Source organism: Centruroides vittatus, unplaced genomic scaffold, assembly GCF_030686945.1.
Source record: "Centruroides vittatus isolate TY-2023 unplaced genomic scaffold, ASM3068694v2 contig_18, whole genome shotgun sequence".
NCBI lineage: Eukaryota > Metazoa > Arthropoda > Arachnida > Scorpiones > Buthidae > Centruroides > Centruroides vittatus.
Window position 1 is genome coordinate 3,402,124 of NW_027121101.1, and position 15,208 is coordinate 3,417,331.

General features: G+C 31.0%; 1 protein-coding gene across 2 annotated transcripts in view; it reads left to right on the forward strand.

Moving 5' to 3' along the window:
* LOC136969565 (ELMO domain-containing protein A-like) overlaps window positions 1-5,490 on the forward strand; it is a 29,226-nt gene extending 23,736 nt beyond the window's left edge. The window contains exon 2 of one of the 2 annotated variants that reach the window (XM_067263782.1): window positions 4,089-5,490. In XM_067263782.1, coding sequence (XP_067119883.1) covers window positions 4,122-5,192 — 1,071 coding nt within the window. In that variant the 5' untranslated portion in view covers window positions 4,089-4,121 and the 3' untranslated portion in view covers window positions 5,193-5,490. The remainder of the gene's footprint in view (window positions 1-4,088) is intronic. The other variant, XM_067263781.1, reaches the window with a different exon arrangement.
* Window positions 5,491-15,208: the final 9,718 nt, after the last annotated feature.

Below are 15,208 nucleotides of genomic sequence, written 5' to 3' on the forward strand. Positions count from 1 at the left end.
TAGCCTCTAAAGAGTCAGGAAAAATGTGCTCTGTCCATACTCTGTTAAACTGATTCAAAAGATTACTAAGGGAATTGTTTGACAGATTTTTAATCATGCTGTAATGGATTTTATCTGCATCTACAGCAGTATTCCCTGAGCAACAGAGCTGTATGTAGTTCAATCCTGATGAATGGCATATTGTATTTTTCTTCAGATGAGGAATAGAAATTTAAACATTGTTCTTTTGTTTGGGCTTTATAACAGCAGTTCCCAACCAGTGGTCTGCAAGAGCTAAAATATGGTCTGCGAAAGATTTAAAACTTTTATTCATTTTAAATTATTATTTCCACATTGATACAAACTGAATTTAATTTTTACTAAAAATGTTATGTTTTTTATTATAATAGTACTGTTAAAGCATGTTACTCTTGAGTTTAACAATTACTTATGTTAAAAGTTTTGGTTAAAGTTTATTTTTCTTAACCTTGTGGTCCCTGGTCAAAAAAAGGTTGGGAACTGCTGCTTTATAAGCTTGAAAATTTCTTTATTGTGCCATTATTTTCCAGCATGGACAAAGACTGAGAGGTGTATTTTCCATTAATTTTATGGATTTTATCCCAGACTACTTTAGAGCTGGTGGGAAATGTTATACTAGATACATACTTCCACCAAGAATCCCTTTGGCTTTGCCTCCTTATTCTTCTGGCATTCTGGCTTTTTGAAATGCAATTAAATTGCTAGCAGTGGTATCTTCTGAACATCCCCCATGCTTTCTTTTGTTGTTTGTATGCTGCCTCGCAATTCTGGTTTCAACATGGTTTTGGATGTTTTGGATATCTAACTGGTGTTTTTCCCATTGTACTGACAGCTCCCTGGATAATATTGGAAGTGACAGCTTCAATTGCATCATTGATATCAGGAATGTTAACCAAATTGTCTGAGATGTTGGCCAACAAAGAAAATTCGGCCCAATTAGCTTTATCAAGTTTCCAGCATGGTGGATGAGCTGTTTCACAGCCTGACATATCACTGACATATGTATTTTAAAAATATTGGGAAGTGGTCACTGGAAAGTGGTAGATACAACCTCCCAAGAGAATGCTGAGAATAAGTTAGGGGTTCTTAATGACAAATCAATTGTGGTGAATGTTTTTGTTGGGGTAATGAAAGTATGTCACTTCTCCAGTATTGAATAGGTACAGTTGCTGAATACCTATGAAACTTTCAATGGCTCTGCCTCGATGATTGACATCAGGACCTGCCTCACATAGGATTGTGGCCATCGAAATCTCCAAGAGGAAAGGAGTAAGCAGCTGATCAGCCAAAGCATCCAATTCATCCTGGCTGACTCTGACATCTGGTTGCAGGTATATAGAACAAACTGTGACAGTCACTTCAAATGAAATTAACTGCCACTGCTTGTAAGTCTGTTCTTATTTGTATCAGCAAGGATGGAATATGATTTGAAATCAGTATATACACACCTCCATTGGCACGGTTGTGGCTATCATCATCCTTGAGGTGGAGATCAAATCGTTTTAAAGATACTGTTTCTCCAGGTTTAAAATGTGTTTCCTGGAGTGCCACACAGAGGGATGGGATAGATGATGATAGGTGTTTAATGTCAGAGAAGTTGTTGTGGAAACCAGGACAGTTCCATCGAATTATTTTATAATCCATTATGTGTTTGAGGCAGCATCCCTCTTTAATTTCACAGGTGGTTTTTCTTTTGGAGTGAGGTTGGTTGTGTCACCTCCATATTAGTCTCTTCGTCAGATGTCAGAGAACTCTCTCATAGATTGAGCTTCTGATTTTTTTGAAGATTTAGAGAGAGCTGCTTTCAGTTTTTGTTTGTTAAGTGGGTTCTTATTTGCCTTTTTAGAATCCACATTTTTTGTTAGTTTCCCTGTTTTAAGTAGAGGTGTTTTTGTCTTCGTACTCTCCTTTACTGCTGTTTGTTTAGTTGGAATCAGTAAACATTATGGCGAGTGAGAGATTCATTTGGGGAAACAGAAATATCTGTTTGAACCCCACATCTTTGTGGATTTTAAAACAGCAACAAACGTCTTGTTTCATTAGTGCATTTGAAGTGACCATATGTCGAGCCTCTGGGTAACATAAATTGTTAACAGTTTTCACCCGTTGAATCTCTTTCTTGTTGCCATGCAGGGCATTTCTGGGAGTAGACAGGATGGGCATCTTTGCAATTCACACAGCATTGACATCAGGACTGCCCCTTTACACTCAGTACTCTCATGACCTTCAGTTCCACACTGTGCACATACTTTTTCCTTGACAGGAAGCTTGTGAATGTCCAAACCATTTAAATGCTTAAAGCAGCACAGTGGGTTTGGAACACAGATAAACTGGACAGTGCAGCTATCCTGCTGCAACAGAAGATGGCAGTGTCAAAATAAGGTGTTTGTAGGTTTCAACTTTCCATCTCAATGAATTGAAATGCATCAAACATCAGTGACACCTGGATCTGAAAGGCCAGTCTGAATATCTGATTCATCTTTGGACATCAGATCAATCTCAGATGAGTTTGAAATTAGTGTCACACCACACAGTAGCATAATGTATCCTAAGTCTTCATTGCCAAAAGTTTTGCTAATTGCTGAGGTGATGTAGTCTCCAGCGGTAGGTCCCGATCTCAAGTTTTGTACGTTTTTGGATGCCCAATAGTTGACTCAAATAGCTTCTGAATCAGATAAGGGGAGCATTTGGATGGTTGTTTTTCTGCAATAGCATGCACTTATCAAGTAGGTTGGCTGACTGGAAGTGCTGCTGTTGTTTGTAGGGATTGCTCTGACATGTCATGATTTTTGAGTCCTTGATTACTAGAAAGTTATTTAGCTCCCAGTGACTCCACCTACCTTGGGGTCCAATGAGAGGATGCTGTCACATGGATATTCCCATAGACTGTCACACCAGGGTTTCCCAGGAATTATACCCTAACAGTGCAGTCAAGAATAGCACATCTTGTCTGATGCGACAAAGCTGTTAAACAGACGTGTCCGCCTGGTCTGCATCAATCAGTTGACTCCAGGTCGAGGTCAAGAATGACTGATTTGAGTCTCCTCAAATGGAGTCTGATTTGAGTCTCCTGTTTATACAAAGCAAGGGCCAAAGAAGCGTGTTGGAAACAGTTTGTCATCTCTCAACTACCAGGATCTGTCTTTCCCATCATATGGGTCACCACACATGGCAAACATGTGGGTGGGCATTCAGATCCTAGAGATGGTATAGGAGAAATACTAAACCATCTCTGAAAGGTATCCTCACCACATACAAGAACCCATATTGAGAGGCAACTGAGTATATCCCACTACACCCAACATAATAATAGTGGTAGTAATACGTCATAAATTTTGAACATTTTCCAAAAGAGAGGTTATTAGTCTCAGCAGCGGTTATCCTTTGGAAAATTTTTGCATATGTTTAATAAGAAAGTCTGCAATTGCAATTTAGTTACCTAAATTGTTGTGGTGTGTATATATCATAATTTTATTTGCTTATAGTAATAATATTGAACCTTCTATTATTTTTAATATACTAAAAGACCATTAACATTTTTAACACACTGTCTAATGTTTAAGGAGGGTCCACTTACCGTCAAGCAAGCTAACACTCTGATCAGTCTGCTACCGATTTCTAATGAAATAATTCAAAGAAAATTTGAAAAACTTATTATAAAAACCTAAAAGAAAATTTGTGCAAGTAAATATAGAATTTAACATGGCATTGAGGTTCATATTAGTCTATAATACATAATTCTTGATGAAAACTAAAAGCTATATTTAAAAAAAATTCATATATAAAATTGATGATGCATTTTGAAATTTTTGATTTTATAGAATTAAATAAAATTTTATTTATTTAAAATTTATCTTGTATACTAGTACTAATAAATAAAAAATATTATTTCTGATCTGTAAGACTAAATATCTGCATTCATAATTCCAGCATAAGTCCTGTTAATTGATAAAAAAGTACTAGTATAGAAGATAAATTTTAAATTACGATAGAGGACACAAAGGCATGATAATTAAAATTTTATTTATGTTATAAAAATTTCAACACTAAAAGTTTTTCTTTAATTTCAGTGTATTTCCACGAAGAATATCCACATAAGTGCCATGCTTAGTAGTACTCATCAACGTGGTATTAAACGAAAATTGGATCATAATGAAGGATCTGAAATTACCAAAGATACTGATATACAACAGAGGCTGTGTTTTTTTCACATCAGTAAATGTAAACTTGATCAGTTTCGTAAAGGACCAGATCCCCGTTTACTCCCATCAGTTTTACTTTACAACACAGTGCGTATTTTAGGAAAAGAACTGGAGGAAGATGGATATAAAATCTCCTATGAATGCAATCAATTTCCATCCAGTAACCATGCAGTGTCAGAACTGAACATTAATCATCCTAACATGCCTCAGATTTCATTCAATTCCTCCATGTGCACTCATCCTGTTTCATTAAATGACACAGATAATTTGAAATGTGATGCTATTTCTCCCATTAATAATGATGAAAGTTGTGATATCAATAGTGAATATAGCAAGAATCTTCATGATTTACAAATATCTGGAAGAATAACACCTTTTGTGAGAACAAATGATAAAATGGATACTGGTGCCTTATGTTTGGATGAAAATGATAGGTTAACAAGTCTTAATTGGAGTTCAGTTCTCAATTTTTCTACATTAGAAAATAATGTGGCTAATGTAAATGGATTTGCAAACAATGTGGATAATGAAAATTCTAGTGCAAATGTAATTACTCAAAATCAAGTACCTGCAGAATATAGTCCATCCTTGCACACATTGATGCCTCCTGCTACAGTTTCTCAAACTGTAAGCAACAATGTTCTGCCTTCTATAATGCTCAATTTTTCAACATCAAGCACAATCATGAGTGCTAGTCCATCTGTTTCACTGAGTCCACTTACAGGATCTTCATATGCAAGTAGTTCTTCTAGCTGCGACGAAATGCTAGGAGATGTGGACGAAATATTCGGAGATGTAAATGTAACATTATATGATTATGATGTGTCACCACACAATATGAGAATGGCCCCTATGACTGCCGAAGAATTGATTAGGTCACTTAGCAATGAATACGAAAATGCCTCTTTTCCTTCTAGCAATATATATAATAGGCAAGATGATCATGATCATATCACATTTGTTCAATCTTAAAAATCTTATTTACAAGCTTAATTTCTTTTAAATATCTTATTCTTCAATTATTTATAAATATTTAAAAAGTACAAAGTTTTTAAAAACAAAAAAGTAAGTGATGATACCTTTTTTTTTTTTATTCAGTTTAGAAGCAACTAACTGTAAATAGATTGTTGCTTTTATTTATGAATAAACAAACATTTATATCTTGATAATTTTATATCCCAAATATTAATGAATTCTCCAGAATTGGTCCATATTTTGTTATCAATGAATATTGAGACTGAAAATGACAATCATGAAATTTCAGTTATTTGCATTGTTTTTCTCTTATATATATATAATTTCATTATTATTATTGTAAAGTCACACAAAAAAATTAATTCATATTTTTAAAAAATGCTCTGACAATCAATGTTAACAGCTCATGAGAATTTATAAAGCATTTACATTTAAAAATCTTATAAAATACATGACTTTTTTGGTTAACAAATTTAAATTTTTGAAATTTCTTCATTTGTGCATATGTAAGATGTAACAAAACTAAAAATATTTTAGGGATAGATTCTAGGGTGATGTTTAAAATCCTTTATAAACATTTTTCAAATTCCACATTGTTTTCAAAATTTGGTCTTCCAAAAAATCAGTTGTGCATCTGTGTCTGTAAAGGACATGTTGAAAGACTATTTACATTTATTATAGCAGAAGCATACTTGGGCAACATTTACTTGCCTCAATCTGTTGACAGAAGCATTAAAAATGTGTATAAAAATTACTTTAAAAAATTGACAACTGTGGGATTAACATTTTGGCAAGGAATTTGAAACTTATCCAAGCCAGATCTCAAAAAGAAATTGAAAAACATATATAGAAGATTTTAAACATATTTTTGAATTTAGAATCTATCCCTAAAATATTGGCATGGAGTTTCATTACACCTCATACACTAATATTTATAATTTTATACAGTTTTATTTTTTGAAATGTTGTTTTACAATGTCATAAATCAACATTGTCACTAATTATGAATTTCTAAATTAATATATTTGAAGTATGAAGTTTTTATCATTGAAATAAGCAAAGTAATGTTAATGCCTATGATAATTTATTTTAAAAATTTTTCATAGAGTCTTCCCATTGCTAATTTGATTTTTCTTAAAGAAATACTGATTTTAATTCTTTGTAATCATGGAAAAACCAAATCACATTTTTTTTGTAGTGTTAAAACTTCAATTACTATTTTATCCTAAAAAATAAATTGGACAAAGCATGCATATAAATATAAAATTTAAGATGAACAAATCAGCTTGTACTAAACATGTATCATGAATGACAAAAGCTCCAAAACACTCATAATAAACATTCAATGACAGTGTCAATAACTAGCAACATATAGTAAACGTAATACACACAATGAATTAAAAACAAAAACTGTAAAAAAATTTCAGTTATAAGTAACATGGAGGAAACAATCGATTTTAATTTATTAGAAAATTTTTAGAATTATGTTTGCTTTCTATAAAAAAAAAGTCAAAAACAGATAATATTAAAATATGAATACATATATAATCTAAAAGTATTTGTTTTAATTATATTATATAAGGATATAATTCTAAAATTTTGTTGCTAATTAAAACCTGAAATTATATGTCTGACTAATTATACAGTATAGTGTATGCATTAAATGAATCTGTGTTGAGTATTATGTTTAGAATATAGTTTGATAACACTGTTGTGTAATTATATGTGCATATCTTAATGCTTCATTTCAAGATGTCAAATTTGAATCTTCTTTATTGTGTTGCAGTCATAAATCAATCATCTTTAAGCTTTAAGTTAAAAATACAGTTACATTGATTTTTTTCCATTAACAGGGTTAATCAAATGGATTCAGTTGACAATATAACATTTAATGAAATATATATTGTCATTTGCCATTGTATATCATTAAATGAGGATTTTTGTGACCAGTACAACAATCATCATCATGATACTGTTATAAGATATACTTAATAGTCAGACACAATTTTCTAGAAAATATCTAGCATAACATGCTATCCATTATAGTTTTGATTATATCAATATCTGCTAGTTCATTTGTAAAGGCTTGATAGTAATGTTTCAATTTTAGTTTTTTCTGTTTAATTGTCTAGTTTCTGGAAAAATTATTAGTAGTAGTAATTTATTTCATCAATTGCAGTCCTTCCATATAATTTCCAGGGATGAAAGCATATTTCTTATAGCATAATATCATACAAAAATTTCATTTAAAGAACTGCTTTTATCAGCCATAATTAAAATACAATTGTCCTTCAGATATGAATAGTAATGCCATTTACCTCCAGATACTATACCAGTGGTTCCCAACCTTTTCTAGGATGCGGAACACTTTTGTGAGCAATTTTCTTTAGCGGAACACTTACTTAAGTTAATATGAAATACATAAGCTTGTCATCAGTTATTTTATTAGAATTGAGCAGTTATAATTCAAAATCTCTACTCATATTATTAACGCCAATTCTAAGACAGGAAAAAATATACCTAAATAACTTTAATGGGAAACTTGTGCCTGATGTTTTTTACACATTTCATTCAGTTTTTATCATTGCCTTTATCTTATTCGAAACAGTAGTACACTCCATAAGTACGAGTCGTACATATATATTTAAGTTTATGAAAATTTTATGATTTTAATTTTTTGATATTCGTCGGCTCGAATACGATTGCACACTTTCCGATTTGCGACTAAATCTGCGGAATTCTTGGGAGATGCTTAGGGAACACCAGTGTTCCGCGGAACACCGGTTGGGAACCACTGTACTATACTGATATTTCTGTGTAAGATTAAGTAACAATGGCTTTCAGACAAACTAATATTGCCATTTAAAATGCTGATCAAATAAAAATTTAAGTGTACAAAAGTATCAAAACTAACTGATAAACAGTTAGATTTTTACATTTAATTTATATTCTGTAAGACCCATGAACAGAATTACACCTAACACACTATTTTTGAATATGAAATTCAGAAAATAATATAATTAAAATTTATTGTTTTGTATTTCATTGACTGTATTAAAAAAATAATTCAGTTTATCAAAAGCAACTAAAGACAACTGTTTTTCATTATGGTTTAAAATATATTTTTTTTCATATTGTATTTTATCTAAAATATTTCAATATTAATTTTTTACTTTTTTAAAATATTGATAACTTTTTTTATTATTATTCTCAGTTCCAGGAAGACAACATGAATGTTAGAACACATTTTTTTTATTGTTGAAATCATTTTTATTTAAAATATCAAAAAGATTATTAATGTTAAATTATAAACTTTTAGAATAATAATACTGATACAGGCTCAAATAATTTTTGTTCAAAACAGATTTAACTGTCTTGGAAATAACATAACATCCTCATCATGAATTTTAAAATACATGTAAAAACAACTCTATATTTTCACACACATTTTTTTATAAAGTAATCTTACATTACCTGTTCCATTTCCATAGTTGCAAAACACACAGAATAGTTTTAAAAACTATAGACAAAGATTTTTATTACAACGAACTGTCATTTAATTCATTGAATAGGACATGTAGCAATTACAAATAATGTTAATTTTGCATATATTAATGTGTTAGCATATATTAGTGTCTGATGTCATCGGTTAATTTTTCTCATTATTATTACACTTTTTCGTAATTTTTTTTATACAAAATAAATTTAAAATTTCATTTGTGTAAATAAAGAGAATGAAGCAGTACACTTACTACTTTTCTCGATTTGTTACTGATAGACATAACATTGATTTTCAGAGCATTCTATACAGTTAATCCTCAATTCACATGCTGGGCTGGTTCACAAAAGTTTTGTGAAAGTTAAAATTATGTAAACTGAGACTAACATAAATCCTTTGAACCTTTCTCCTTATTTCCATATAATTGTTAATCTTAGTTCACATGATTTCAATGTACGTGAAACTTTCACAGAATCAATCTGTGATGTAAATCAAGAATTAGATGTATAATTAATTATGGAAAAATACAAGATATTTTGTATGCATTTCTGAGATTGTATGTATTTTGTATTCATACGTGCATAGTTACTATTAAGTATTTTGAGAATCTAGGGACCAAAGGACAAGTGTTAAATACAAAAAACTATGTTAAGACATGAAATAATTTATGTATTATTACCAGAAAAGAATTTTTTAAACTTGATGTATTTCTTGAAAGTTAAGAAAAATTCGAATTTTTATTTATCAGTAAACGAATATTCTCATGTTTGAAGACCATATACATAACTTATTAGAAAGTGTATTTGTAATTTGAAAATTTTCTGTGCAGTTCATTAATATAATAGTTAACTTACTGAAAAATATTTTGTTAAGTAAAATTCATAACTTTTATACTTAAAAATAACCAATTAAGGTACTTTTATGAAATATATTATTTTCTCCCATGGCATGAATTTGCTCTTTATAATTCTTCTGAAGCTGCTTTATATTATATTTATTATTTAGCTTTATTTTTATACATGAGCTTCGATCGTGTATAAAAACAGATCATCGTCATGAGCTTTTATAATATGTATTTTTAACTTATTTTTTCTTATAGTAGTTTTTAATTATCTGGTTTTTATATGCTTCCGTTTTACATACATATATATTTTTTAATATTTTGTGTTAGAAATAAGTACTGTATTTCTAAGTTTTACATTACTAAAAATATATACTTAATTGTTCCTAAATCTGTAGAAATAAGCAATAATTGAAAATTTTAATAGATCTTAATGCTTGCTATTATTATAACTCAATGGCCAGTATGTGATATTAAAAAACAAATGCTCAAATATTTAAAGAAAAATGTTCCTGCCATAAAATTAGAAATAGTTACATCACACATGTATTTCTCTATATTCATATTCCAATTTATAAATTTGGATATCCTGCCAAAGAAGGGACCAACTCCAAATGATAATAGTAATTTTTGTTAATATCATCATCCAAGTTCCATACTGTTTGACAACATTCTGAATTGTTGACTAAAGCCAAAACTACAGATTTTAATTGTTGTCTGGCAGGAAAATTATTCAGAATGTAACAAGAGATTAAAAGGTATAAAGTAAATCTGTCATTAATTTTGATGGCCAAAGATGGACTGTTTTTGTATATAAGACTTGATCGAATACATTGATTAAAATGTACATTGTACATAGTTTTGTAAAAAATTAGCTATGTATACTAATATATTTGCAAAAATTATAATTGCTTTGAGTACTTGTTTTTAAAATGGTAGTGCTCTTCATTATGATAATGTAAAATTTTGTATCATAAATGTTAATTTTTTGATACAATTATTATTATATAAGTTAGATTTAAATTCCATCTAGTTTTATAAATTATCACTTATATTTTACAGGTGTGATACTCTGTTAGTATATAATATAATATATATATATATATATACACACACACACATACACACTTATTAAAAAGTAATAACTTATAATTTATACTAAATTTTATATAAAACTATTAGTTTTCATTTATCTTTATATATTTCTTTGTAATATTTTTTATCGTAAAATTATTTAAAAGGTTGTGAATTTAAATTTTATGCAAACGGTTGTGCATTTCAAAATCTTGATTCTCAATATGCAATATATATATTGCATATCATCAATTGCCATAAAATAATAGCTCAATATTGCTGTTCAGAACCTATTTCTGTAGAATTGAATAATTTATTAAATAGATTATAAGAAGAAAGTTTTTCTTTAATCAGTTCTTAAAAAGTCAACAATATTACTGTATGAGATACTGAAAATAGTGCAATTTGTTTGTAATTACTCTGATGACAGTATTTATTCAGAAGTTAAAAAGTGTACATAAATAGATAGAAAATTACATATTATTTATATATGTAATTTTATTTATATATATATATATAGACTATTCTATAAATATATACACACAAATACACTGAGACAAATGAACACAGTAAGCACATAAAATCCTGTGAAATTTGTTTAAATTTATCTGCATTGTTTAAATAAAGATTTTATATAAACGAGTTGTTTGTTTCTTTCATTTAATAATCACCATAATTGCAAAGATAGTAGAAGTTATAAAATGTCCACATAATTTATTCTGAAACTATAACATGCATTAAAATTCCTAATTACATATGTTCAGATAGTCTGAAGCTTCAGCAGTAAGATCCATTTCAAAATTTATATCACCACCCTCATTCTAGGAAGAAAAGGTACAGCTTGAGTATATTTGGTGTTGATATATTTGGTGTTGTTATATTTGGTGTTGTCAAATAAGATTTGGTGTTGATTTCAAATAAGTTTGAAATCAACACCAAATCTTATTTGAAATCCTTCCAAGAATTTCAAATAAGATGAAATTCTTGGAAGGATTTCTTAAAATTTACTTTGGCAATTAATTAACATTGCTTTAAGAACTGCGACTTGCAACCCTGTTTTTTCGCTCGTCCATAACTTATAAGAGAGAAGATCCTTTCTACGGGTGCGGTAGTGCTGAGCAGACACAAAATATATTCAATAATTATAGGAAAGTTTGTATGATTCAAATTATAGATGTGAAAGTGTTTGAACAATTCCACCCAACGACTTTCAGTTGAAACATTCCCAGTGTTCCATTCTGTCACTTTGAGGTGTAATGTAGTTAGAAATAAGTGAATACTCATCAAATACTTCTGTATCTTGATTACGATTAATAAATCCGTTTTCAATCAATACATCCATTACACTTTGAATTTCATCCCAATCAAATATTTTTAATTCTTCAAAAAACACAAGTCCACTGCTCCAAATATTTGCTTATTTTATAAAACTCAGCAGCTGTAGTTTTCATATATTCTTTGTCAACACCACTGCAGCCATTTTCTTGCAATTTTGCCATTAAATTACTAATGGAGTGTGGAAGAAACAACTTAAAGATAATTTAGCCTTGAAAGAGAGTAGATTTATTTCCTTCGTGACTTCAATTACAGAAATACTTTGACCCGCGATCTTTACCACAGCTGGATGGTACATTGCTGATTGTGCATGAATAAAAAAAAGCCATAATTCAGAGTTGGGGTTTTCAAAAAAGGTTTCAGTATGTTTGGATATTTATCGGTACTCAAAAGGTAGTTTTTTAATAGTTTGTACAGTTTCAAAACTCAATAACAGGCATAAGCACAAATCACCTAGTTTTACTATAGCCTAGCAATTTGTGATATTCTGTGTCAACTTCATTACAAAGTTATTTCAGAGCTTCCACGGAAACACTATATATATATGTTACAGTAAAAACCAGTTTTTAGTTAAATCGTTTTAACTAGTTGAAACTAGTTTACACTGGATGTCTTTGTTAATACCCTTTTTGTCTAGTTAAAACTAGTTTTAACTCAAATTCATTTTTGACTAGCAGTAAATACTAGTTATAACAAAGACATCCAGTTTAGACTACTTTCAGCTAGTTAAAATGCATCCTAACTAAAAACTGGTTGGCAGGGTTGGCTGTCCCTTTGTGGCATATATAACGTGACCATTTATTTTTTGACTCAAAACGGGACATTGGTTTATTTAGGTTAATTAACAGGTAGTCAATAAAAAAACACTTTTTTAAAGTTATTTATTCAGAAAAAGTCAGTTAGCTTAAAAGTTACGAATTAAAAAATATATATACCCGAAACGTTTAGTTATATTTATATTTATCAGAGGAACAAATTTGCTTTAATATAGCTGGTGATGATTTTAAGTAAGAATGAAACTCTTGGCACGTTTTTTTTATATTCACCTTAATTATCAACATCGCCTTTAGAACTGAAATTTGTAACTGGGTCTTCTCAGATGGCCACAATTTGTTCATCATAGAAAATACTCTTTCTACTGGAGCATTTGTAGCAGGCAAACATAAAATATATTCAATTAAAATAGAAAAGTTTTCATGCTGAAGATTGTTGGCTTGAAAGTGTTTGAATACTTCCACGCAACGAGTTTCCGTGGAAACATTTAGATTATTTCATTCGGTTACTTTATCCGATGTAATGTAGTTACAAATTAACGAAAATTCGTCAAAAACTTCTGCAACTTTATTACAGTCAATATATTCCTTTTCAATTAATACATCCAGAGATTTTTGAACGTCTTCCCATGTGGGGACCTTTTTTAAATCTGCCCAATAAAATATCTCCATTTCTTTGGTAAACAAGCAAGTCCACTGCTCCAGATATTCACGGCTTGTTTGATAAAATTCTGTAGCCGCCCTTTTCACAAACTCTTCATCTATGTCAGTAACATTATCTTTCGATTTCACTATTAATTAACGGACCATAAATGGAAGAAACTGATTGGTCTGTTTCTGAGTCAAATTGTCTTTTAGTTGATTGATTTCTTTTGCAGCTTTAATTGCCGATACAGTCTGACCTTCCAGATTCAATACAGCTTGATGAAAACTTGCTGACAGAGCGTGTAAAAAATAAAGCCACAATTCGGATGTGGGATCTTCAAAAAAGTTCTTTAGTAACAGGGGACATTTTTCAATACTCAAAAAGTAGTTTTTTAATGGCTGATACATTTTTAAAACCCTTTCCAAGGCAGGCATAAGAGCAAGCCATCTAGTTTTGCTATAGCCGAGCATTTGTTGATATTTCGTTTCAGTTTCGACGCAAAACTCCTTTAGAGCTTCAACTCGAATCGTGTAAATATAAAAAAATGAATATATCTTCACAATAATACTTTCGTAATCTAAGGGTAGCCTGTCTGCAGCAGATTTTATTGCATTGTGAATTACATGGGCTCCACATCCAATACCTATCAATGGCTTTTTCAGTGATGATTGCAATTTCGTTAACACATTGTTAGTTCCTCGCCTAGCCGCACCTCCGAAATTGACGTTGGCATTGTCTCTGCAAAATGCCACGACTTTTGCTGTCAAATTATTATCTGTCAACACTTGGTTTAAATAAATCAACAATGATGTCAGAAGTCTCACCTGGTTGGTCTTGGAGATCTAAAATTTTTACTTGCACACCTACGTAAGGTTGAAAAAAGCGCACTAGAATAGGGTATATTTTCTTGTTACCGTGGTTTGAAGTGTCGTTTAGTATTGTAATACAATTGGACTTATCAAGATTATCTTTTAATTCTTTCATTGCTGTAGGCGTCAAAACATTTACTACAATAGCTTCTGATTTCGTACGCGCGCATGTAAATTTGGGATCAAAACATGATTGAATTAATTTCGACGCACAATCATTAGAGCGAAAACTGTGGTTTTCTTGTATCGTGTGATAAGCCCAGACGCCTTCTGCCGCGGCGATATCCAAATCCTTTAAAGTTGGTGCGTCCGATTTCTTGAAAAAGGTTAACATCGAAGAACTCGAAGCGGCGGTACCATCGGCATTTTTATGTTTTTCAGACTTTAAATGCTGTTCAATATCACTGGCACCACCATGGGAAACGCTAAATTCTGTACGACACTTTTCACATCTGACATCTGGGGGAGTATTTATTTGCTTGATAAACGGATATTTTGCTTGTAAGTTAACATTGAACGTACACTTGCGTTTCGGCATTTTAACTTATGATTCCAAAACAAAAGAAGTTTAAGTTATTTACTATGTACACGAGCATCAAACAAAAACAAAACAAATATCGAGAAGTTGGTGAACGAAAAATCTGCCAAACAATTTGTCAACAAAGCGCGAGCGATGACGTCTTCGCCACTCTTGACTATCGTCGCATCAACCGACGACGCGGTTTGCTCTCGCACACCAATCGCGTCCGGCCGGCTCGACTACTCAAATTTTCACGCGGTTTCAGAAAACGGGACAATTTTGCGTCCCAGAGTTCATTTCGGGGACACCGGGACTCGTAACTCTAAAAAGGGACAGTCTCGTTCAAAACGGGACGTCTGGTCACGTTAGGCATATACCAACAACCTAAAGACTACCTTTCGGCAAAGGCATCTTTAGCATAGCTGCACTGTTTTTCAGGCTGAATGCTGTCGAATG